This window comes from Coloeus monedula, assembly GCF_965178545.1.
Source record: "Coloeus monedula genome assembly, chromosome: 6".
Lineage (NCBI taxonomy): Eukaryota > Metazoa > Chordata > Aves > Passeriformes > Corvidae > Coloeus > Coloeus monedula.
The window spans coordinates 40,421,621-40,448,516 of NC_138786.1; the positions used below are offsets into that span (position 1 = coordinate 40,421,621).

The 26,896-nt window shown below is 38.4% G+C and overlaps 1 protein-coding gene across 1 annotated transcript in view; it reads left to right on the forward strand.

Moving 5' to 3' along the window:
• The window catches only part of MIPOL1 (mirror-image polydactyly 1), a 153,253-nt gene that overhangs the window by 124,713 nt on the left and 1,644 nt on the right, over positions 1-26,896 (forward strand). The window contains exon 11 of the mRNA XM_082283630.1: positions 11,177-11,407. Within this exon, the coding sequence (XP_082139756.1) occupies positions 11,177-11,407 (231 nt within the window). The remainder of the gene's footprint in view (positions 1-11,176; positions 11,408-26,896) is intronic.

Here is a 26,896-nt window from a genome sequence, read left to right on the forward strand (position 1 = left end):
TAGGTGGGGCCACTGTGGTTGATTGGGGGACAGTCTTAATAGATCCATTTCATTAATTAAGTCATGCATTTTTTTATTAACAAAACCTGTATGTCAGGTTTAGCCAGCTGGGAGCCATTCTTATGGTTGTTATCTTTGTCAGAAGGAATATTGTGAAAATAAGGAATTACTGTACACGCTTTAACTCCTGATTAAACAGAGGAATGACATCCGCTCACCTGCTGTCCATGAAAAAATAACTTAGGGGCATATCATGGTGTTGATTCATTGATTCTGATCTTATATATCTCATTAAGGTAAAGACTATGTACATTGTATTGAAAATATACCATAAAGGACTTGTGTCATACCAGGTCCATGGTCATTGAAACAAGCAAGGTTGAGGCCAAAATTTCAAACATCTACATTATTTATTGTTTCTTTTTATTCTTGAAAGAACTTTTTCTTCTTGCCTCTCTTTTTGGCTGCATAAGTAATGTTTTCTTGCATTTTTTCTCTTCTGGTCTTCCACTCCCAGAGATCAGAAGGAAGCAGCAAGGTTTCCAGGAAGTATTTAGTTGCAGTAGGCAGCCAGAAGAGCACCTACTTATGGCCACAGCCTTTAGCTTCTTGATACAAACAAATTCAAAGCAGTCTTCACTAAGCTGTCTTCTGGTTCTCAATGGGAAATGCACTAATGGCTTCCACTATCATTAAAGAAGATTGAACTGGGAGAAACTTTCACCAAAGAGGAAGAACTTGCAAAGAAGGGTGGATAACAAGGTTCATATTATCTGATTTATCTTTCTTTTACTTCTGAGCTAGGCAGGATCTTAATGTTATCCAGGCTCATGTATGATAATGTTCTGTTTGTTTCAATCATACTCTGTGAAAAAGACTTCCATCCTAAGGGTTTGGGTGGCGATACAGAAATACATAGTCTTCCATTTAGCTCCTCTGCCCTACTGTCTGTACCAAAGGAGTAATTTTACTGTACTTTTACAGTTGTGACAGTAGAATGAGGACTGTTGTGATGTAGGAATTTGGTTTTCCCTCTTGAGCAATGTTACTGCTCGTATCAGAGGAGGGTACAATACCTGTTGGATGTGTATAAGCATAGTAGGCAGTATTCATACCAATAATTATCTTGTCCTTTCAAAAAATAAATAAGGAATTGAATTCCGTGTTGGCTAGATTTCACATGAGCTTTCATACTCATTCAGTTTCCTTGTCAGGTCCTGAGAAAATAATTCTTTGGTTCAGTGCAACCAATATATTTCCTGCTACAGTATTTCACTTTATCTGCTGGTCATGGAGAAGTTATATGCTGGCAAAAAGAAAAAAACTGAAGTTTTTCTTGTGGACTCCTGTGTCATAAAGTGAAAAATGTTTTCCTCTTCAACCAGGCTAAACTAAAGTGCACAACTGTTTTATTTTTTTACAGATTTTATTTCAATAGCCCAATGGTCAAAACTCATGAGGGTGAAGGAAGAGAGAGGTGAGGGAAGCTGATTTAAAATTTTTAGAATACAGAAATCAATTCAGCACTGTTTATAGCCCCTTTCCAACCCCTGCACTTAGGAGCTTTGCTTCACTGGTTTTTCTCCAGCAGCCACCAGTCTAATCTCTCACTTTCAAGAGGTGTGCAAGTTGTGTGTTTTGGCTTCCAGTCATGTGCCATATCCAGCTGATGGCCCCTTTCACTGGGAGGAAAGCAAGAACATCTCAGAAAACAAGGATGTTTGTGCTTAGGGTGCATCAACAAAGCACAGGAGTCTGCTATCACTGCCTATGTCCCATGGTGACAGTGGTGGCTGAACCTGCAATGGGAAGGCAAAAACTTGTGAAAAACTGTTTTTTCCATCAGGGTCCCAAGCCTGGATCTGTCTGCTGAGGTTAACCAGGTTGATGTGCATTGTTAACACGTGCATATTGTTAATTAGCTCTTTAGTGTCTTTCCATGAAAAATAATTGCCACTGAGACCTGAACCAAATCTGGGCCTCGGGTTTCCAAGATGTGGCACATGTAGGTAATAAGAAGAAATCCAGGACCCCAAAAACTTAGATTTTAAAGAAAAAGAGCTAGGGAAAGACACTTTACTCCCAGTTTCAGCATGGCAGGCTGAGTTTTGCGTGTTGTGACTTGTTCAGTACCACACAGAAGACGTGAAATAGAAGAGGGAATTCAAGAGAGAGCTCTTATCCCCAATCCACTAAATCATTCCCTTAGCATGTGTCCTTGTTTCACGTTAAGGAGAATGGCCCAGACAAGTCTGCCCAGTTGCTTCAGTAAGCTTTGGTACAATAGGGAAGCAGACTTCCCCTATATTAAATTTCCCAGGCGCTCCCTTTATCATTTAAGCCATCATTTTAACTGCCTTGTTTCATAGCGCTTAACTGTCCAAGGAGCTGTATGATTTATATGAGTAAGGGTTTGGCAGCAGCAGCTAGGTAAGACATGACTTACTGAGTAGTGAGACATTGCCATTGTGTCATGTACATGGCTTTCAGGAGGTGAGTTGCTAAGTGTGTACCCGCACAGCAATCCCCAAACCAACCGCGTTTTTGTATGGGAGAAGCCATGATGGCATTAAACTCAATATTTTGGGTGTCTCTATCCATGTGGAGGACAGATTTCAGACTGCAGTACATGCAGTCCTCCTAGTGAGTCACCAGCCATTGCAGAGTGGTACGTGTTGCTCTGCACAGTACCAAGAAAGTGGGGAAAATGTGCTGGGCACACTCACCTAGAGTTCATCAGTACCTGACTTACTGGCACTCTGGTGACCAAAGCTGGGCATGGGCTGGAGCATAGTACACCATGTTTGCCTTTCGTCAGAGTTGCATAATATTTTTCAGTACCACCTTTGAGAAACATCAGACAAAACTGTTCAAATACACTTATTTTATTGGGACAGGGAAGGACGTATCCTCAAATTTTAAGTTACATTTTAATTTTTTTTAAAAATCATTCGAAGATTTTTTAACCCACTGAATCATTCAGCAAGAAAGTAGGGATGAGGAGCAGAGCCCCATGTGATTCCCTTTCTCAGGTTAGTCACACTGAGGGTTTCTAGCTTTAGGGAGGGCTACTCAGCTCATCCATGAGATCATCCCTCTCTGAAATATCACATGTATTCAATTATTCCATCTTTGAAACACGTTTCCATTCTTTGTATTTCTTCTAATTGCCTTCTCCTGGAGAGCCTCTTCTCTTCCTCAGCTGGATGTTCCTGGCCATGCTGGAAGGCAGGGCTGGCTTCCAGCTCAGGGTCCAAGACAGCTTTGTCTCTTGCTTTTCTGATTTAGTGGAGGAGTTAAGCCAAGCGATCACAATAGCAAATCAGGACAGCCGTAAAATTCACGATCATGTCTGATTTATAAAGATAACATTGTATTAAGTACAAGATCTTTTCTGAGGTTTTTAGTAACAGGCTTTCTTCAGCTGATCATTCCTAAATGGTGGCATGTGCTTTACTGCTTGATTGATTTATATGCCTTTATGATTTTAATTAATACTGTTTTCACCAGAGGCAATTACTAGTGATTGGAAAACTTCAAGGTGTTCAAATTATCTCTGCCAGTGTTTGGAAATTATTCCTGTGATCTTTATTTTTGAAGACTATTGAATGGCGTCAAGAGCACAAAGGAGGCCATGTAAACACTGGGGAAAAAGTAATGCTTATACTTCTGGGAAAACATTTATGATGATTCACATTTTGGAAACTGAAACACTATCAATGTTTTATACCCAGATTATTTTCCAAGAAAAAGCTTGGATCCATTGCTGAACCAGTTTCTTCAAAATCCTTAGGCTCATATTGAAGTTGGATCTGGCAGAAAAGGCTGGAAGACTGTGTTGTGGGGGAGAGTCAGAGGGCTTCTCCATCCTCCATCCTCCATCCTCCATCCTCCATCCTCTGACATTAGCACAGAGGCATGGAATAAGCCAATCTAAGTATCTAAGGAGGTGTTTGGATACTACCTGGCTGTAGCAAAGGGATAGCTGCAGTAGATGTTAAAGGATCAGGACAAAAGTGTTTCTTTGTTAGAGATCTAGACAAGCTGCTTTGTACAGAAAAAATAGAAAATGGAAAGATGCTTAATAAAACTCATTACGTGAGAATATACCCACTTGAAGATGGGAATATTCAATGCATGGGTACAAAAAGTATCTGGATCTTAGTATAACTATTTTAGAGTTGGGTTTTTTCCCCTGCTGAAAAGAAGCTAAAAATCCCATGTAGTCTTTATGTGAATGAGAGCTAAGAATTTTTCAGAAACTGAAGCCTTGTAAGAAAATCTCAAATGTGCACTTGTATAACAGGTTTTGAGCAAGTTTGGCAGAGTATTTACTACTACAGTATAAAGGGCTAGGTTCCTTGATGTATATTTCTAGTTGGCATTTTATCAAGGAAATAAACTTTGGTTTTTCTTTACTTTGTGACATGTGGGTTGAAACTACATTTTCTCTGTCCAAAGCCTTGATTTAAAAGCATTAGATCATTAAATTAGGTGCTTTTGCATAAGACTAAAATTGTAACCGAACAAATTATTTATGCAGAGAGAAGCAAGATAAAGTTTCTTTCAAGAGTTCTTTAACATATCAGATTGATAAGAGTCAAAACACCTTTACTGCCATTAAATATTTACCAAGACTTGGCTTTTGGAAGAGGGGCAGTTCAGTGCAGTGTGTTTGGCTCCATGCAATGCTATTGATTAGCTATCAGAAGGACATAGTTAATGGGTAACTGAAGGTATTACAGAGCTCTCCACATTCTTGTCAAGTCTTTTCTCTGAAGATGACCTAAAATAAAGTCAGTTACAACTGGCATTCACCTGAGACAGATTGCACAAGTTCGCCTACGGTATGAACAAAAGGTTCACAAGGATCAGTTGACCAGGTCTTAGGCAATCCTTTCTAGTAGTTGTCATCACTGCTGGACTTTAGAACTGCACGTGTTTACATTTAATTAGAAAGAACACACAGTTTACATCGCACAGTAGCTATCAGTATCGAATCAGAATTGATTTCCGCTCTCTCAAATGGCTGTTTCTTTCCGACTAATTAAAAAAAGGCACATAACAAAATGACTCATATAAATTTTAAAGCAAAGTAAACACAATTCCCTGGAGACAAAAATAAAAGTCAACAGCACGCAGTCATTACATTGTGCTTGTTTTCAGGTGATTCTGATGCCTGCATTATGATATGTATCAGTACCATCATATTTCTTTTATATACATGTATATATTAATTGCCCCTTTGCACTGAGTGGGCCCTTCACTGGCTGTTTCAGGTTTCAGGGTCAGGATTCTTGTTTCATCTGAATTGTTGCAGTTTATCTAATATGAATTGATTCACTCATATTACTACTTATTGCAGAAGGATTTTCATTTGAAATAAAATTGTCTGTGTGTAGGTCATTCGTGTAAAATGGAAGTCAGAAGCCATTACCAGGGAGAAACTGCAAAGGAAACTAAAGGCCCAAGCTATATTAGCCTTAATTTCATATATAATTTCTAACAAAGAAATCTCTATTAGATTTCATTAGTTCTACAAGCAAATCTAAATTCAAACTATGGTGACAGGCAACATCAATTAAGGCTCCCAGCAGAAATGTCTGGCTCTTGAGTGCATCCATTCTTTGTCATCAGGGCAGATTTCCATGGTTGGCATTTTGGAGAGTAAAGGTTCATGCCAGCAGTGCTGTTAAGCTTGTGGGAGCTGAAGGGGATGCTGAAGGTCTAGACTGAGTTGGTGGGTGTGTGGGGACTGTAGGAGCTGATCATGAAATGCCTGGTCAGAAGGCCTGGTGTTCCTTTATGCCATAATACCCAGGTTTTCTTGTGAGCAGCAGCATTCAGGATGAAGCTCTTGGCAAGGATCATCAGAAAAAGACAAAAAGTAATACATAGTGTTTTGAATTACATAGTAGTATATTGTTTTCCACTAGTTTTTGTTGGTATGCCAGTGGCTGTTATTTTAGTGCACTACCAAGAGTTACTGCTTTCTTAATCCAGCTTAGATTTGAGGAAAATGGTGCACTGTTCTTAAAACAGTTGTCAGAAATGTAGTTTAAAACATACTGTCAGTATAAAAAATAAATCGCTATGACCTTTAGGACAAGATCCTCTTGTGTCTCTTCCACCAAGCTTGTGTTTCTGCAAAACCCTGACATCGGCAGTTTCCCTGCTGGCCCCAGGCCAGAGCTGCTGGCTCCACACCACCCACGTACACACCCCTTCAGTGATCCATGTCAACCCAGCAGCCTCCAGCAGCCAGCAGAGAGGCACAGGTGCTGCCAGTTCAGCCTGGGGATGAGGAAGGTGGCAATGCCTCGTCTGTGAGCTGGCTGTGCCCCTCCTCTTTGCCTGCTGCCCACAACTGAGCCAGGGGCTGCTCTGCCCCTGCTAAATGCTCACACTTCCCAGGGAGAGCAGATGGGAGGTTGTGATACACAGTAAAACACAGAGTTGCTGGCACCATCTTAAATGTCCATTATATTCACATACTGAGGTCACTCTTGGTGCCAGCTCTGTCTTCGATTAATAGATAAGGTTCCCTCTCTATTTGCAGTGTTACCTAAATAATCTATTACTGTAGGGAATAACTACAGTATTACAAATAGTAAGTTAAAGTTATTTTGTTAACTAAAGCCATTGGCAAATATTTAAGAATGGCCAAAGCATATGAATTGACAATAAAGAACAGATACAAGATAGCAAAATTCTTACTTGTAGCTTCTAGCAGGATAAAGTAAACACCTTACAAAATAATTTTTTTTATTTATTTTGGGTTAATTTTACTTGGTTAGAAGCAAGCCTTCACAGTGCACCTAATGAATGCTTAGGCTAGAATATACTAATACAGCCAATTCCCTGTCAAAACACAACAGGAACATTTTATGGAAAGCTTCTAGGAATAGCATGTAACTTGGGAAAACTACGAAGAGTATCTGCAATAGTTGCTGTTGTATTGAAAACAGTCCCCTAATTCATGGAAGAAATTTGAGAGCTTGTGAATCTGTGTCTTGCAATTGAGACAGATACATTGTGGAGCCCTGAAGATGTGTAATTAATGCTAACATGTAGCAAGTAGTATTCAGGATTAAAGCATAAAATCTACAGTAGTATCTTGGTGAACTCAGGTGCACTATATCTCTGTGTGTGTGAAAAAAGCTAATGCTAAGTTGCAATCTTCCAGTCTCTAATCAGTTAGAGATAGCAGAGACCCCAGCCTTGGGTGCATCATGTACCCAGGGAATTCAGGTGGATTTCTTAGCTACAAGCTACCTTCTTAGCTTTGGGTCTGTGCTGAAGGGAATAGCACTATAACTGCAAACACCTCAAAAACACTTCCTTCTACTCATCAGTCTCACGTATGTTTTGCTGTGTTTCTATCAAACACTATTAATCCAGAAACTATTTTTGTGGAGGTCCTAGACCTTTTGATGGCATGGTGAATGTGAGGAATGATAGGTGGTGCTGAACGTCGTGTGTGTATCGTTCACAGGAGGCTGTGCTATCCGAGCAATTTGCCCCAGGGCTGCATAAAGTGAACAGAAGACATTTGATTACTGTGCAACTCCATAAATGAAGAGTGTGTAAGGGAGGCATGGTTTTCAATTTTGTCTTGTTTGAGACCATATCTCGGTAGTCCTTCAGCTTCAAGAAAGGCTCCGATGATTAACTCCATGTCCTTACTACCTCTTCCAGGCTAGTCACAGGGAAATGGTATGGGTACTACAGTGGTCCTGGACAGTAAAAAGGAAGCTGAAAAGAGTATGTTTGCTGCTTGGCATCACCAGAAGACCATCTGGGTTTAGTTTCGTCCTAAATTCAGATTGTGCTGCATCTAACTTAGCTCTTTCAACAGTGATGAGTCTCTTGACATGAGTGAAGCTCAGAGCACTTTGCAAAGCAGCATTGTGATTTCTCTTATTTAAAGATGAGACTGAGGCTCAAGGAGGAAAAATGTGTTTGCTAATGGCCTTTAATTTATATTTGTTGAAAAATAGAAATTCTAAGACGGATAGTAGTCAATTCAAGCTTTCACTGTAGCTAATGAACCTCTGTTTGAATCGTGTAGTGTCCAGGCTCTTAGGTACAGGTCACAGATTTCTCTAGATCATTTCAGGAGTGAAGGCTGAATCTCAAGGTGCTGCTCTCTGTTGTTCCATACTCAGATGTAATTGAGTCTGGACAGTATGGACATGCATGATCAGCACTAATCTGTCAGCATAATGTCCTGTAAAATCCTGAAGTTGTATGCCCAACCACCACAGAGAAGAAAATCAATGATGGGCTCTGTTCAATAAGTGGTTGAGGTTGCCTGAGCTCATCCTAGACTAAGAATGCGTGGGTACACCCCACAAGAGAGTGGCACTCTGTGATGGACTGTGACAGTGCAAAGAGCATACTCTGTGTTATGTCCAGTGAGCATTCCTGTTGTAACATGGTCCATGGCCTGCATGCCAGAGTGTGCCTTCAGTTGTTGCCTTCAGATAAATTAGTGAGAAATGGTTGGTTTGTTGTACTGAGAAGAAAACAGTCCTCCTTACTTGTGTAAATGCAGGCAAAGGAAGACTAGTATAATATTTGTCTATGGTAGGGCAATGTCATCTAGTTACCAGTCTACCAGCTGTCAGGCTCCTGACTCACATGTAATGCAAACTTGACTATTTTTTATCCTCCACTTCACAGCAAAATTTCAAAGTCCTTCTAGGTCTTATGGGCTTTTTTTGATAGTGTCTGTGCAGTGTTTCCTAAGAGCACCTTTAAGGTAGTATTTTCAAGGTATCGATGCTGCCTGGCCCTTGAGTGCACTTAGCGGCATGAAGGGACGTTCTTCAAAGCCATCCTGAGTGCAGGCTGAGGTCTGAGAGGTCTCCAGGACCTGTGAGAAACATTTGTGGTGAAAACCAAGGTCAGACCTACATGCCTTTGGGAACACTGGATATGTTTATCACTGGGGTGGAGGCAGAGGGAGGGAATGTTTGGTTTTTTGCTGGGGTTATATTTTGTTCCTGTAGGTGGAAGGTTTTGCTACGTTGTTCAGTAATTGCTTCAGGTGGAAAATCATTTCCCACCTTGCAGCAAAAGTATGCCTGGCAAGGCGAGAAGTGTTTTGGGAGCAGCACTTCATAGAGTTGATTTTCAGCCAAAGTCAAGTCCCTCTGGGAGCAGTTACAAGTGGTGATATTTCTTAGCAAGCTTGAAGCTACTGTGACTTTGGGGACTGAGGAAATCTCTTGCTCTCTATAGAAGCTGCACAAGCGATATCACATGTCACTTTTTCTTCTGCCTAGACACAGTTAAGGTGGGCCCTTGAAGCTCTCAGACCCAATCTGGAGCAGGAAAGAGGCCGTACTGCCATAGAAAAGCAAAAGGCTTAGTATAAACAACATGTGAATTACTGAGATCCAGAACTGTTTGAATACTTCTGTGACCCATTCTTCAGACCTAGAAGTCCTATGTATTTTTTAATTATAGCATCAATGTTCTTTGAAGAAATAATCTTCGGGACATTCATGAAGGAATTTCAAATTAGTAAATTTCAGAAGGGATGAAACAAAAGTATTTTACCAAAGCACGTATTGATGGAAGTCTGGAAATTGCATGCTTTTGAAAAAAAAAATCTATCAATCACAGTGCCTTTATCTGGAGGAATCACACTGGTTACAAAATATATACATCAGAATCTATTGGTCACTCAGATGCAATCATATTGCAATTGCAGTAGTATATATGTGTTTTTCATGGCTGGTCTTTGGAAAGGAGCCCGGTTGTAGCCACAGAGAGCCAGTAGTTTAGCATCTAAATAAATTACTTCATTTTTCATATATTCTGGAAAAAACTCTCAGCTGGTGTGAACAAGGTAGAATATTTAGCCTATCCTCTAGTTTTTGTTGCTTTTTTTTTTTAAATCAGGGACCCATATATTCACTGAACAGTTTAGCTTCTCATCTGTCTTTTTGTTTCTTTTAATCTTGCTCTAGGTGTTTAAGAAGCGGGCAGCAGCAGTATTTCAGTAACCTGCTTTCGACATTATTTGCATATCTTTGTGTTTTACCATGGTGATCAATGCTCAACTGTAGTGGAACTTCAGTCAGTAAATTTTATGTGGAACTGCTGCAGTAATTTTTTTTTAATTAGTCCATTCTAGGAATTTTAATGTCCCTTTATAAATATTTATATTTTCAATATGTCTTCATTTAATTGAAAAGGTTTTTCATTTTTTTTTCAGACAACCAGAGGTGCACGATGACATGTCAACACTGACCTTTTAGCTTCTCTATTTCTTTTAGTTCATCCACATTTTGTTTGTCCATGTATATTATATTTTAGTTTGTTTATGTTTTTCCTTCATGAGCTGTTGGAACAGACAGTGTTTTCCATGCAAACACCTTAATAAACGGCAAAGAAAGAAAATATGCTACTGCATACTAGCCACTGTCATGTAGACTGTTCTTGAATACTGTAATCAATGTGCAATGCTACTAGGAATCTACACTGAAATAATGTTTGTCCAGAACTTTCTGGCACACAAATACAAGGCATTTAATACTGTATTCTGGTTTGTGCAATGAAAGAGTATTGGGTTTGGGCTCTGTGGTTTGGAATCTCTATGAACATATCACAAAATCATGGATAAAACTGAATGGGGACCTTTAGAATTGGCTAGCATGTGCAAATCATTCATATTTTTAAGTAATCCTGCTAATTTAATGATTTTAATTTTTGCATTGTAGTGTTTTTGTTCCTTTAATTTTATTGAAAAATCTTCTTTGGCAAATAAATCCCCTGTAGCTGCTGAGTCTGCCTGCTAAAAGAGAGTTCTGTGTAGCACAAGTTAGTAACACATCAATAACTTACACTGATTAATTCAACTTTGTGTAAATCACAATGAAAACTTTTTGCTGCAGCTCAAAGGTGATCAACAAGATGCTGCAGCTGAAAAATACTTCCTCTTGAGTTTTTGCTGAATAGTTTTTTTTTACTTTTTCAAATTTTGATGGTTGTTACATACTTCTTGAAGCGCCTGGTGGAAAAGGTTTGTTCTTTTTGTTCTCTGTCACTTGAAATAAAACTTATTTTGCTATTAGTGCACGTGAGTCCCAAAATTGAAAAAATTAATTCTTGCAGCTCAACCTTAGACTGAAACTTAATAACATGTATGATTTGGTTTTCCCAGCTTATACAAGTCTTTGTCTGAAGGAATGAGTCTGAAGAACCAGCCCAACTGTGCTTTGAGTACTTCTGAAGGTGGACAGCAGGGAAGGGAAGATGTTGTGACCCTAACTTATGGCCAGATTGAAGATCTGGCAGCTCAGCTGCAGCAAACTCGATCAGAGCAAAAGGTTACCAAGCTGAAGCTCCAGAAAGCCCTGGAAGCTTCGCAGGAGGCCAATGAAAAAGTTCAGAAGTAAGTCCCTTGCCTTCCAACAAAAATTACGGTTGTAATCCATATGAAACATTTTTTTCTGGTATTTTGTCTATAACTGAAAGTGTGGCAGTACTCAGAAAAGGTCCTTTAAAACGATTCCTTCTTTGTCAGCTCATTTCCTACTCAGTGTGAAGCTGATCATTTTAACAGTTTTGTGCTATTAGGCAAGTCAGGGTACCTCTCATTACTGTTACGGAAATTGCTTCTTACATGTGCAAGGCACAGAGAAAGTCTTTCCATCTCCTATGAATGGTTTTCACTGTCTTTTTACCCTGTGGCAATCCTATGGCAACAGAGTATTTCCCCTTATAATTGCATGGTAGAATATTACAGTTCTCATTTTTGGTCTGTTACACATCTGGCAGATTTCATGCCACGGTAAATGCTTACGGGGTTGTTTAGGGGTGGCTTCAAAATCTCACTGAGAGCCACAGGAAGTCTCTGAGTCAGTGAACAGAGATTGTATTCTCTTTCCCATCGTAAGTTTCCCTGTTAAAAGGTTACTGAGCTCCAAAACCTGAAGCGCACCTCTACTGAAGTACTTATTGTCATGTTTGTTATTACTAGTGCCTCTCGACAGTCTGGCACTTCTCATCTCTGCATTACATTCATCAGCTGCAAAATTCTCCCCTCTCACCCTTCCAAGGTGGTTGATGCTGAACTGATGCAAATTGTCCCGTTTGTCCATATATGTCTTCAACTTTAATGTTTGCAGCATATTAACAGAGTAGCCAGAAACTGGCTTATAATATATTGCAAGGACCTAACAAAAGCTTTTCCTGTTTAAAAAAAATACATGCTGAGTTCTTGTATTTAAAAAAAGTTATATTCCTATATTTTTAATTAACTTGTAGCTATATAAAATATAATTAAGATAACTATATATGAAAATACATCTTTTTAGTCATCTCTTTAAAACCTCCAGTGGTTGTTTGATAATCACTTAAGTCTTTATTCTGAGCACTTAGATATATTTGAAACTTCAGGAGGTGTGCACTTGATAAAAATAAACCCATGAAAAAAAATTAAAGCATGGTAAAGAGAATATTGATTGAACCTTTCTGTACGTTGTTTTAAGTTGTTACATCTAATTTTATTTATAAATGTTTAATACTATAGCTATTTAAGCAGAGGTTGGGTTTTCACTGGCTTTTTTCTTTCCCAAAGTGAAGCAGTCTTGTTTAATCCCGTGTACCCAGGGTGGCTAAAGTAGAAGTGCAGCCACAAACTGAATTAAAGTAGTGGTGGTGCACTGCTATAGTGAAAAGAATTTACGTAATTTAACATGCTCAACTACTTGGGAAAATTTTGATCAGGTTAGTTTTCATTATTGTTAAGATCAGACGACTGAGCCTATAGCAAAATTAAACAATTGGTTGAAGTCTTTTGATGACAATAGCATGCCCTTTTTACCACGAAACTGTGGAAATGCTCTGCGCGTCTTCCCAGCACCCGGAGTCATCCACCCCCATCTTATAATTCAACCTGCAAACAGATTAAGCAGCTGAGTTTGTGGAAAGTGTGTTTACTTTGAGCTAAGAACCCTTGTGTGACACTATAGAGATTCCTCTGACACCTCTGGGAGAGCTACACAGACAGTTCGTACTCATCAGCAGGGAAACCGGGCTGAGAATTCCCAATTTCTTTGTAACCTCAACTGCTTCATACAAATCAGTGTTTGGCAATTAGGCAGGAACTCATTTGTTAGCTTAGCATTTTATTTTGAAGATGTAGGATGTTCTACATTTCAAAAAAGAACTGACAATTTATAAACCTGTCAACAGAAAGGCTTCTTGGTATTAATTACAGTAGTATTAATTATTAGCTCTGCCACAAGAGGATGCTTAATGTAGTTTAAAATGTGACACTAAAATTCATAGACTAAAGACCATTCTAAAATATGTTTTCTTGACTTTTTAAAATGCTGAACTAAAATTGAATTCTGACATATGAAGTAGTTTTGTCAGCTATATAAAGTAGTTTCTCAATATTATTCAGTAAAATAGCAACAGTTAAAAATCAGAAGAGTAAAATAATTATGACCTTCATTAAGAAAGAGCATAATTGTAATTAATAAAATAATGTTGCGAAAGGATGTTCTTTGTATCTTCATACAATGGAGTGTACTAGTTTTACACTGCCTTTGCTAATCTGTTCTCTGGCAACACTAAAGAATTTTTTAATATTCTTAAAAACTTCAGTGTTCGCATTCAGCATGATATGCAGAGCTTAAAAGAGAGTTGTAATTCTTCACAGCATTGCCATCATGTCAGCCATTTGTGTACCCACCCGCAGTTGTTGCTTATTAAACGTGAGACCCAAGGCACAATAGTGGTCCTGTGCTTTCTGTCAGGACAAAAAGCATCTAAAAAATTTCTTGATCCTGTCTGACACGAAACAGCAGCTGTGAACCAGAAGGGGGATGTTTTGGTATCTATTTATAGTGAACTTGGACATAGTAAACATCTGTTTATACTGAAGTAGGATGAACATCTCACATTGGCTCACTGCAGTGTGAGATATAAATTGAGACTGTGTGCTCTTGCCTGTGAAGATGATTCACCATCCTAACACGGGTGCTGGTGTGAAACAAGAGATGTTGATGCTCAGAGACCACACAGATTTAGCTGCATTTGTTTGAATCTATTTTGATTTTGAGACACTATCAAGATACACTTAGACTTTTAAGAGGGTACTATTCTTTATAAAGCAAGTACACATTTTAACTGTGGTCTGTGTAAATAAATACATGTATGTGTACACATGACACAATACATATTTATTCAGTAGAAAATCATGATCTGCACAGTAATATTTTTAATCAATACTCTGGAATGGCTATGAATATACTTTTCTATATTGAATTAATGTTTCTATTTCACGATTACATAGAATTAGGAGAGGAGCGCAGAATTCACCAGGAGTGCTGGTATAGTGCCACAGGCCCCCTGCAAGTTTGTCCTGCCTGAGAAGCCAGGAGCCAGCTGGTGCAGTCCCAGCAGGGAAATGGGGCTGACCTGGAGAAGGTGGCTGGGAGAGCCTGTGAATTAATTAATACCGCTGCCAACAGAGGAACAAGGCATTTTAAAAATGTCCTTCCGGCTGGAACCTCTGGGATTGTGGAGTGGTTGCTGATGTCAGTGAGATCAGAGGAGGTTATAATGTAATACCAAATCAATATTAGCCAATTATCAGTAAAGGTTGAGGCCACTTTTGATGTGGTTTTTCCAGGAAATGTTCTATTTTTCTGCAACAGCTTTGCAGCTGGAGTGAATTTTAATGCAATTTGTCTATTGAGGGCTTCTATTTCTTTCTCATCATTTAATGATTCTAGCTCAGTAGAGCGCAGCTCTGCATGTGAGCACAGCTACACTTGCACACTCGTGTAGCTGTGTAAAGTGGCAGAGGAGGGTGAGTGGATAGAATTTCTGTGTAATCCTCTAAAAATGAGCACAAATCCACAAAGTAACAGTGCAATGCTAAAATATAAAGGTATGAAAATAAGCATAAATAGTGAGAAGAAGCCTGCTTGGGTACTTTGTTGAGGTAGTTCTGGCTATGAATAAAGCCAATATCAAAGTGATGTAAACCAGAAGTCATTGTCCTTAACTGTTTATTAGAGACCTTTTCTTTCAATTTTTTTTTTCTTTCTTTTAAGGAGGCAGTCGTGACAGTTACAGCTTTGGAGAAAATATTTCAGTTGATTGGATACATATGAAAACTAAGTGGTCTTCTGAACTAAATTCTATTCTTAATAATATTTGCTTTACCCCTTAAGACCTAATTTTTTTGACCACCTAAATTTCATTGTGACTTGATCACACCCTTTATTTGTTTGGTCCTGAATTTCCCTCCAGTATTTTTGAAAGTGCTTTCTCTGCTTTTGTACTTGTTCACTTATTTTCTTAGCTGATGCTGATATATAAGTTGATCTATGAAACAACAAAAACAAATAGTTCTTATCAAGAGTTGACACAGTTGAAAGGAATACAAAAAATGGAAAGAAATAAGAGGCAAGCATTTATTAAGTACTTAGTGTCCCCCTCTTCTGCAAGTAAAACTAATCTGCCTTCTGAATGCGGGAGCTGTGTACGTTTCACATCGATGTCCAACACGTTCTTCAGTGCTGGCTGGAGGGTCTAATCTTTCCCAGAATGATCAGAGCAGTGCAGTTCAAGAGCAAGGATGAATATTTGAATAATCACACCACAATGTGAGGTGACCCTCCGACAGGGGACTGACCAGATACACATATGGATTTTGGGAAGAAGCTCTGATGCTCTTTTTTAACACAGCTGTGAGAAGAATGTGACTAAGACCCAGTAGTCTTTCTGGAGTATAGCTGGCAAAGGAAACCATGAGGAGAAGAGAATTTAACACATGGGTGTAAGGGAGTCCGCTTCATTGATGCGATCTGAGGGGAATGTCTAATGACTGGAAGAATCAAACTTGGCAATGAAAACACAAAGCTCTTTTCATCAATTCTAAAGCTGCAGATGGTTACCTCCAGCCTTGCCTATTCAGTGTGGGGTTGTATAAAATGGCACTTTGGTGAATACTAATAGATCAAAACAAAGATTTAATAACATAAAGATGTGGTGTTCATTTTTAAATGAGGATACAGGTCAGTGTCTCAGAAAAGAGTGAAATAAGTATCTTTATGTATGGGTCTAAAGTCTCTGGAGATTTTTAACTGCAAACATATCTTTAGTGTGCAGATTGTATTCAGTACAGGGCAGCTATGCAGGGAACAGGCGAAAAGCAAGATTTCTGAATTATACTAATTGAGCCTCTTTGCAACATGCAAATGTTGTTAACTAGTTATCTCCCTTTTAAAATCATACCTACGTATATTTAGCTGAAGTATACATTGTAGCTTGTATGCGTTCAGCTACTTGTTGTAGAAAAGAATGGAGCTAGTTAATTAGAAATTGGAGGCAGAAGCACTTCACAAAAGAAACAAGTTGTACATTCACTGGGACTTAAAGCTGTTTGTTTTGGGGGAGCCACCAAGTCTTAGAGAACGTAGTTGGTTTTATTTTAAATTTGAGAGAGAGAGATTTCTTTCATTTTCTTCTTTCAAAACAATGAATATTATTTGATTTCTTACTCTATTAAGATGCTATATTTGATGTTGAGACTTTTCTATTAAAACTATACTGTGCTTTTTTTGTTGTTGTTTTTTTTACTTATAAAATTGTATTCTGGTACATGTCAGATCAAAACATTAAATACTGGAGGCTAGGAGTACAATTTAATATGTATTAATAGTTTCACTGATTTATGTCGGTAAATAATTTGGCACGTATCAAAAGTGATTTTCCTTTTAATGATAACTACTGTGCTGTCAGCTACTGTGAAATTCTGCTGAGTTTGAGTAGTTGGTAATCTTTTAATATCATATGGGAAATAATTTAACTGGTGCTGGTGTTTTGAAATGTAAAGTAAGTCCTGGTGTCTTGTTGAAGAATGTAGATACAGAGCTAGTTTCTTAGTTACAGCAAATTGACTTTGCTCTGCCACACTAAGTTGCATTCATTTGTCCCACTTAAGAGTATGACCTGTAGCTTACTGAGAAACAGATGCTGGTGGGTACATTCAAAAGACAAGTGAGTGAGGGCAAGGTGCTGAGAATCTTATACTTGCTATAGCAATCCACAGAAGTCAGTGGATATCAGAGTTTGTATGGAAGGAAATGGAAAGCAAAGGAAGACAACTTTTGTAGCAGTCTAAGATACCAATGCAAATTAGCAAAGGTTCTGGACTTTCAGAATTGGATCGAAACTTATTAAAGGGAATTCAAAGTGGAAAAAACTCCTTGATGAGGACTGATGTGTTGGCTGCCTCATACAATGATTAAAAGCAGATTATAAGCTCCATGGGGCCCATCAGAGATACACAATCTCCACAGGCAGGGTTTTATGGTGTTTAGGAAACCCACACTAGCCAGATGGAAGATTCCCAGACACGTAAAACTACCACATACCCTGAAGAATTCTGCAGAGCCGATGCAAATTTATTTGGCATACCAGACATGAATAGGAACATGAGAAAGTCCAAAACACAAAATCTAGTAACAGTCACTCATATCACATACGAAAGTATTACCATATAGTAGCAATAACAGACAGTGTGAATGTACTGGATTTAAGGGCAATAGGCTGGAGTAGTCTGCTTTAGTCAGTGAGGAAATCAGGCTAATTGAAACGTGAAAAAAGTCATGCTTGATCTAACTGAAGGCAGTACATAGCAGGATCAGAATTTATTTAAATACTTGGAATTCTGCACTAACACCAGTGATTCCTCTCAGAAAAATTCCCCTCAGACTGCACTAATATACATGGTGAAATGATGAATTAAACAGTCTTGCAGAGATACCTGTTTGTTATAATAAAAAAAATTGAGTAAGCCAGTGAGGTTATGTGCAGCCTCAGAGAAATTCAACATATAGACAGAAATCAATTTTCTGGGTCTGAAGGAAATAAAATATGGAACTAGTATTCAAATCTAAGGTGAGCTGAACAAATTCAGTCATCGCTAGCATATTCTCTGGACTGCTGTCGTTACACATTTCTGCATCACTAGGCAGATCTTGTTTCCCTTGGTAAGGCTAACGTCTATTCATACTGTACAAAAGGAAATATGTAAGTTGTAGAAAGCTGGAATTAAATGTATTTTCCTTATTTGATTATATTATCTTTATTGAATGATGCCAGTTTTTTAATTGTGCACTTCATGTTGCAGTCCAGGTAAAATGGGATGGAGGAAATGCCTAATAACTCAGTACCAGTAATACTGGTAACTTCTCAGCTTAAAGAAGAAAGGTCTTGGATAAGTATAAGCAGAAAACTTCTAACTGAAAAAATTATAAGACAATTGACTTCTTGTCTTTTCTGCCTGGATTCCCTGGAGACCGAAATGGAGAAGCACATGCTGAGTCAGAGTGATGCATGCTGGTTTCAGAGATCCGTGCAGAGCAGTGTGACCTCAGACATTTTTTTCAGAAGTGTCCTTGGCATCTGCCCCTGTCCCAACCTTTGTTTCCTAAGCAGTTGTGTGGGAGCAGGGATTCTCCTCCAGGATGTGACAGAATGGATCTGAGTTTCCTCCTCCATCTGTGGAGATCCTGGTTCAGATCTCCTGTGCCTCAGAGGAGCGTTTATGCCACACAGGTCTGGTCTGGATGCTCCCTGTTCCTTGCTTTGAAGCAGTACTGTGTAGCAGAAAACAGTGCAGGCTGCTTGGATCAGAAAGGAGCAAATAGTCTACTCACCTCTGAGAACAAGACGTGTTTCTGACACTTACCTTTAGGGTTTTTTCTCAGTTTTATCCAATGCCTCTTGAACATAAATACAAAACCAGTATCTGAACTTGCATCTCCCATTTTCCAGGTGGGCACCCTTGATCGCCACCCACAGAATCACACCTTCAAGTCTAATAGCATTTCATATGTTTCTTCTGTAGAAATTCACAGTTTCAAAAAGTGTAGAAGTCTCTTCATCCCTGGATTGTACTGCTCTCTGAGAAGTGGCAGATGTGGGTTAAAAACAGGTTTTCCTTAGCTTGGCTGAATGCTTTAACTGAAAGTACTATTTTTGATGTTTGTTTTGGAAAGGAGGACTGGTAGCACTGCTGTTATCTTTGTCATCTTAAAAGAAATTTGTGGCCTCAGTTTTAGAGAAGGCAGCATGAGGACTTCTGGACAACCTGGAGCAAGACTCTAAAAGCAAGGGACTGCCCTTAGTAGAGCCAGTTGTGGTATCAGTACTGAAAGTCTCATACAGTTATAATGTGTGATATTGCCAGAGCAGATTATGGGATATATTTCTCCTGGATATTTTGGGTGTCATAAATTATAGTGAGGCCTGTAGCATCTGACAGTTTATGATCAGTGCCAGTATTATGTTCAGTGGTGCACTTAACAGAATGAAGACAAAAAAATCCCAACCAAAGGGAATGACAGGTTTGCCTTTTGTGCATTCCTTGCACAGCCAAGATATCCATTGGCTGCAGGGATTCCAGTTTCACATGGATGAAGAATGCAAAACTGCACATACAGTCTAAGTCAAGTATTTGTTTTCTTTTTGCAGCTATGGTTTACTTTTACTTAACCTCTGTACATCGTGGATTGCAGTGCAGATATTGTTTTGTTAAAGTATGGGTAGTTACAATATAAACACAAATATTTATTGTCATTTGAATATTTATCATCTCAGCCTTTCACAAAAATAAAAGCAGTGCTGAAACTTCATTCTCTCAAACACTAAAATGTATTCTATGAAAGTCAAATGTTTTCAGAGTCAATATAATCACAGCATCCCAGTTTTTGACCTGTGTGTTCATTTACAGTTTACTTATAGCTGCTTCAGAGAGATGGAAGTTTGTAGATTACAACATGGTTTTATTGATTTATCAGTAGCAAAATACACTAAGTCTACACTCAGTAAACTGGATCGGCTAGCTCTTGGGCTTGTATTGTATAACATCAGCTTGTTGTGGAATACTTCAGAACAAAATCAGAATGTTGGCATAGTTAACTTCAGTGGTGTAAATCAGACTTGCAAAGACTAATATTTAGTAAGACCAATAACACAAACAAATTAGATTTTGAAGTTGTTTGCCCAATAGGAAGAAGCATGCTGACACAGTATTTGTAAGCTTATAGTTAACTATTCTATGACAAATTATTAAATAACTTTGAACAGCAGATTGAGTGCTCCTTGAAGAATAGCAAGAAAACTTTTTCTCAGACTTGCTTTTTTTTTCCAAGATGATAAAAAGAGTGTCACAGCAAATACTCATTTACTTTAATATTTTATATCCAAATAAAATAAGTCCATGGCATTTACATTGCCGTTACTAAATAGTATTTGGTTTGTTTGCAAGAGTCATTTATTTGTGGCTTGGCTGAAGGAATAAAAATAAATTTGCGGTTCTTTCTGTTAATACTCATACTGTTTCTTAACATATGCAAAAGATTGAATACTGTAAATGTATATGCAGAAGCTCGAAAAGAAAGCCCAGACTTTCTGAAGCTACTGAATTATGTATAATCTTTTAGAGAATTGCTGGGACAGTTCTTTACAACAACAAAAAGAAATAACTGACTAAGCCAACAAGGTATTTAATTTTAAGCAAACTGGAAATCATTTAAATTTTTCCACTGCTTAAAATTAAGTATACCTTTACTAAAGCAGGGGCTAGTTATCTGAGAAAAAAATTAAAGTTCATGTTTCTGAGCTACTTCTGAGCCATTAATTAATAGCCAGATTTTTCCATAAGGCTTTTTTTTAAAAAACAGATTTTGTAGAAGGGCACCATCAGCTGTGTTTATGAGAGCTAACAACAGCTTTAACCCCATCATCGCCACTGTTGCTTTATTGGCAAGTTGCTCAACTTTCTACATTTATGCTGTGATGTAGGTATAAGGATATAGATCTAAACACTGAGCTGTTGGAAGGCATAAATCTTTAGGACCAAATTTTATCATTTCAGCTTCAGATCATGGAATTCTTATCCATAGAAAGTATCAGAATTCAGCCTTTGAATGAAAGACACTGCAGGTATTGGAAATGTGTACAATAAAATTATTTTATTTATCACTTTATTCTTTGCCTCATAATATATGCCCAAATATATTAGTATATATTCTTCAATGAATAAATACTATGGCAGAATACTTTCTGTGGGGAAGATATATTAGTATAAGGTAAAACTGCTGGTTTTCCATAAGCAGACAACACAGACTTCCAGGAAGTATTTGGCAAGAAAATCCAGGAGACCCTTGCCTATTCATATCAGCACAAACTTCATGGAAATGTAAGGGTACACTGTAAGGAGTAGATTCCCATGTCAAGATTTCTCCTAAAAGAAGAGAACAGCTGTGACATCAAATATGTGGAAACAGTACTTGTCAGTGCTAAAAGTAATTCAAACTTGTGGAAGAAGGTATAGAAAAGGTTTTTCTGGCACAAATCTAAGTAGTAAACTTTGCATAAAATTACCATATAAACTGTTGGATTCAAGATGGAGTAATTAAGGGAAATTTGGAGATCTGATTAGATAATCTGATGTGTATCATTTGGCTTTAAATATGCCAATATATCCTCTATTTCAGCTATTGTTAATTTTTTATCTCTAATATCAGCCATATGCTCGGATGTGAATGGTCCATCCAATAGTAAGAGCCTGGTCTTCATGATATGATGTAGATTTCAATGTACTGAAATACAGCATAGTTGTTTCAGGATTTATTTTTCTTTCTCAGAAGCTCATTTATTTTTGGCAATCAGTGTATGCTGTCCTGAGCAAGCATTTGAAAACAAAGGAGTGATACCTTTCACAAGGTGGCATTAAATCCAGTGTAGAAGCAAAGTCCTGATTTTGTATTATCCTGTAATGTGTAGCAATCTACATCAATGCAAAGTAGGGTGGAATGCTGTCAAAATAGACCAACTGTGTTTACCGCTCACTTTTCCTGCTGCTAGTGATGGCATAAAGTGAATAGTAATGGTGAGCTAGCTCATAATCTTCCAAACAGAAGGTAGAGAGCAAACAGTTTGACAAGATTAGTTATTGTGGACCACAGATAAAGGCTTAATATTTTAGCCAAGGCCTGTGTAAGCCAGGTTTATTTTGAAATATGTCTGCTGTCAAGAACCCAACTGGCTGAATTTGTTTCTAAGTTTAATCATATACAGAATTACTCTTTTGGGTTGAGAAGATGCTGAAAGGGATTTAATAGGAATGCTTGTTTGGTGACAGTGCTTTTCAGAGGCAGAATGGTTTGCCCTGCCAAATTTAAGGCCTGTACATTTAATGGAACATACTTTTTGGAGTGACATTACAAACAGTGTTGGGCAGGCAGGAATTGGCGGCAGTGCCTGTAGTGATTAGATTCAACACTGTGGTCTACCACGGCTTAGAGCTCACTGATGCTGCTAAATCAGTCTCTAAGATGTGTTTTACTACCAGAAAGGACCATTAATACAAGTCAGTCCAGCCACCTGTCTGACAGAGGGCACTGAATTTTACTCGGCATCAGGTTGAAAACCATGGCTGAACTCCAGCGTTCCATTTAGAAAGACACCCAATCTCTGATCCAAAAAAATGCAGAGGGAACTTTGTTAAGAGAGAGGCAGCCTGTGCATTGGAACCACACGTAGTCTTTATCATATGATAATTTATGAAGAAATTGTTACAGACCATTAAATTCAATGGGCAGTGATTTTTAGTGAGATGATAAAAAATTATAGTTAAAAAGACAGGCTTTTGAGGTGGCAAAAATAATACCTGAATTGAGGAATAAGGATAATTAAAAATTTGCTGAATCAGCCAGGAGAAAGAAGGTGATGGCTGTGTAGCATAGTAGATAGGTCATGCATTACAAGGTCATACCCTTGATACCAGGCTTCAAAACAGTGAATACTTACATATTTTATTCAATCAGAGCAGCCTCAAATTTTGAAACTGAGAGCAAGCCACCCCAAAACCCAGCATTAGCACAGTGCTATTCCCTTGAGAGGGAAGCAGCTGGGGTCCAGTTCCCTCATGCTGATAATAGAGCTGAACCAGTTTCCTCCAGCCTCTTGAGTAAATTATCCTATCCAAGTGGCTGGTTTCTGGGCAAGACGAGTATCATAGCAGCCTCTCTTCTCTATGTCATTTGTTTCCTTGAATTGACAGAAAATGCTTGAGAACTTGTACACCATTTAGAATTTTATGAAATTTATCTGAGAGGAAAACTGAAGGAAAGGAGAGGGAAAGGAAGAGAGTTATTTTATTATAAATGAAATCAAGTGAATTTGTTTGTATGACAACTCACCAAACAATCATTCACTGAACTCTACTGCTAAACTGCTTGCAATGGTTTTGTCCAATGCATTTTATTTATCTAATATATTTTCAAAAGCTTGGTTTCTAAGGGGAATTAGTGTGAGCAAAACACATTCCGCAAGAAGCCAGAAATTATGCAAGTAAGGCCATCTTCATAGCCTGAGCCTAATCTTATCTACTGGAAAGATAACCAAGGGTTATAGCTTAGGTTTATAAACCTTTATATAGCATTTCAAAATCCAGGATGGTTTAGTTTTTATCACTTACCTCCTCCATTTGCAGGTAGAAACTATTGTTTTCAGCTAGTCTGTATATTGCTTTGCAGATTAGGACATGGGCTACTTGTAGGGTGCCCTTTTCTGTCAGTTGGGTGTCCATTTTGTCTGTTTCTGAGGCATGATTCCTGGGAAGGTCACTCTGTGACTGTGTAACTGTCATGTTCAGAACTTGCGAGTAAAGGCCACTGCTGTCCTTTGGGGTGAGTTCCTTTGGCCAGAGATGGAGCGGTGTGGAAGGATGTACCAATCTGTGTGGATTTACAGAGTTGCAGAGTTTTTACTGATCCTAAGCTTCAGGTTAGAGTGAGACTTCTTCAGTAGAATACATGAAAGAGGGAAGCCAGCCAAAAATGTGCATAAGATTGAGCAGTAGAGAGTGGTAGGTAACATACTTACACTGATCTGTTCAGCTCCTGGGCCCCCAGAACCAATTTCTCTGTCAGTTAGGATTTTAAGTAGATTTTAAGTGCTTTATGGAGACTGAGTCTAAAACCAAAGTTGTTTTTACTCACAGGAGTAAGGCTTTGCTAAAAGTCAGAGCAGATTGTCAGGCAATTCAGGAGCTGTATAAGAACGTTCCACATAACAACATACGCTCCATCCAGGCATTGACAGCTGTGTGCATAGGTGACAAGGGAACACAGTTCAAAATAGCTGGAAGAGGCGTTGAGAATGGTTGAGAATTTGTCTTGGGGAAGACTCACCTAGAAATGTTCCTGTTTAGGTAGTTTTCCTCTAAAAATGAGGATCTTCTTAAAGCTTAGCAACATGTTTAAAAGGGCATAATTAAACCTGTAATATCATAGCAGCAAGTCCCTTATGGAAATCTTTTTATTTCTGTATTAGAACACAGATTCAACTGCTTAATTCCAAATTTATATAGAGAAAGCATTAAGCCACTGCAATTCAAGACTCTTGTGTCTTTTGCTAACTTAAAAATAGTGATGGACTGGGTGTCCCTTTCCTAAATTGTGTGGTTTATTTAATTTTTCCATTTAATGGGAGCGTTTAGATCAGCATTTTGGAAGTATATAGAATAGATAAAGAATATTTCTAGCCCTCATCTTTGTGCTTTTCATTAATGCAAGTTCCATCTATCATGAAAAGCACTGGACGTTTTTACTTCTGGATATATGCAAATCAAATAGAAATAAAACCAAAGTTGTACCTATCCATCTGAAGCCATAGTTTTTTCCTCTATTTTATGTCATTTTATACTCACTTTTCATGCATGCATACAATAATTGTGTAAAGAATGCTGATGCGGCATTTGTTGAGAGAATTTATTTGTTAAGGGACAGATTTTCTAGAATTATTTGAAGAACCAAGAAATAATGAAGGTCACCTACTGCGGTTTTCAAAAATTTCTAAGGAAGAAATTGAAATCTGTGAGAATGGGGAGTGAGCCCTTAGGAGGCTTTATAGAGCATTCCAAAAGGTGTGTGTCTGTCCTTGCACATTTGGACCCTCAGCACTACAGCAGAGTGGTCCACCCACCGTATCATTCTTCTGTCTGATCTAAAATATGAGCCCAAATACTTTCTTCTTAAATGACTTGTTCAGTTGCTTCATGAGAGGCAAGTTCAGTGAGTGTCCATGCTTACATCTCAGAATAAAGTGTCATGTTGCAAATTAAATTTGTGTTATGAGGACTCTTCACAAGCAGAAAGACAAATGTCATTTGTTAAGTCTTTGTCTTAGAATACAATCAAATGTAGTCAGTGCTGCTTTCAGTTAAGTAAAATTTGGTGAAACTACACAAAGTAACAGGAGTTGCTTTCTTCAGGTCAGTGTCTTCCATATTTTGAATAAAACCCTGCAAACACTGAGACTAGTTCCCAGCACCTTCCATTCTTCTGTTTAAGTTACCTTTGATCTTGAGGTATAAAACTATTACTGCAGTTTTCCACATTAAAATGCTCAGTCTCCAGAGGGAGCTGCCTGCAGTATCCCACTGGGCTGGGCACAAAGCCTTATGGACAAGGGCTGGCTCTGCCACCCTCATCCCTCGCAGGTAGCACCTCACTGGCACAAACAGCCTTTTTAGCTGCCTTTTATTACTCATAAAGAAAATGTTGCTTACTGAGTTGGGATGACAGAGTTGGGCCCTTGGTGAACAAAGAGTCCAGGATTATCATTCCAAAAAGCCCCCTGAGGCCTGTATCAAGAGTTATTAACCACTGATTCAGCGCATAGCATTATTTTGTAGGCTTAAGTGGGATTTCAGTGGTATATTGGGTCTTGTGTCTGCGCAGGGGTAAATTTTGCCCTCTGTTATTTTGTCTTATAAATAGCTGTTACAATTTCTCTTTTACATTATTGCTTAAATCTCTTTCAAAGGTACAATATCTTACTCCACTGCTACCTTTTCTTTTTTCCTTCTAATAAAGAATAAATAAATTTGCAAATCCACATATGACTGAAGCAAAAGGCAAATAAGCTCTGCATGGTTTGTATTTGGTGAGGAATACCTCATTTTGATGATTTCAGTCATCATTCATTTGAAAAGCAGAAACTATGATTGTTAAGCCTCATTATTTTCAATGAAGCCTGACAGTTTCAAGGTTAAACAGAAGACAACTACTTTCATCCCAGTGGTATTTCTCTTCAAACATGGGCAGCTCTTCGCTAACTTGTTCTGCTCTGGTGTGCAGTGCCATTGCTTGGTCACAGAGTGGTGCACATCTAAACCCTGTCGTAGGACAATGAGTAAGCAGTGACCTCCAGCTTGTGTTTTCCCAAAAGGAGCCTCAATTACTGAAGTCATTTCACACACACACACACACACACACACACACACCCCGCCTTGTATAACCCACACAATATTCCTTTCTAACTGAACAGTGATTTAAATAAACCATGATCTCAGATTTTACAGGTTTTATGCTGTCTCCCAGAAAAACAATTTTCAGCCCAAACCTTCTGTTTGTCCAAACAGTTTGAAATATTTCTCCAGTGTTTTTATGTCTCTGAAGCACATTAGAGAGGGTGATAGTGTGAAAGAGACCTCCAGGAAGAGTTAAAATGGCTGAGAAAGCTGCCATGGTTCTGAATAAACATGCTATTGAAAGAGGACTAATCTGCCATTGCTTTCTGAAATTGCACATGGACTGACAACTGATGTAACAGGGAAACTTCCCAATAAGAGAGGCTGACGAAACTGTGACCTGTCAGTAACTGAGTTAAAATCCTTAGAACTCAGAAAACATTGATATATCCACATGAGAAAACTTCCAGGAGCAAATAACTTGCGGAATCCCTGACTTTAAACTTGCATGGGCTGATGGCACTGAGTTATGGCTGTTTGGGCGCTGCCTCCATAAAGACAAAGTGCAGTAGATGTTATTTTACAAAA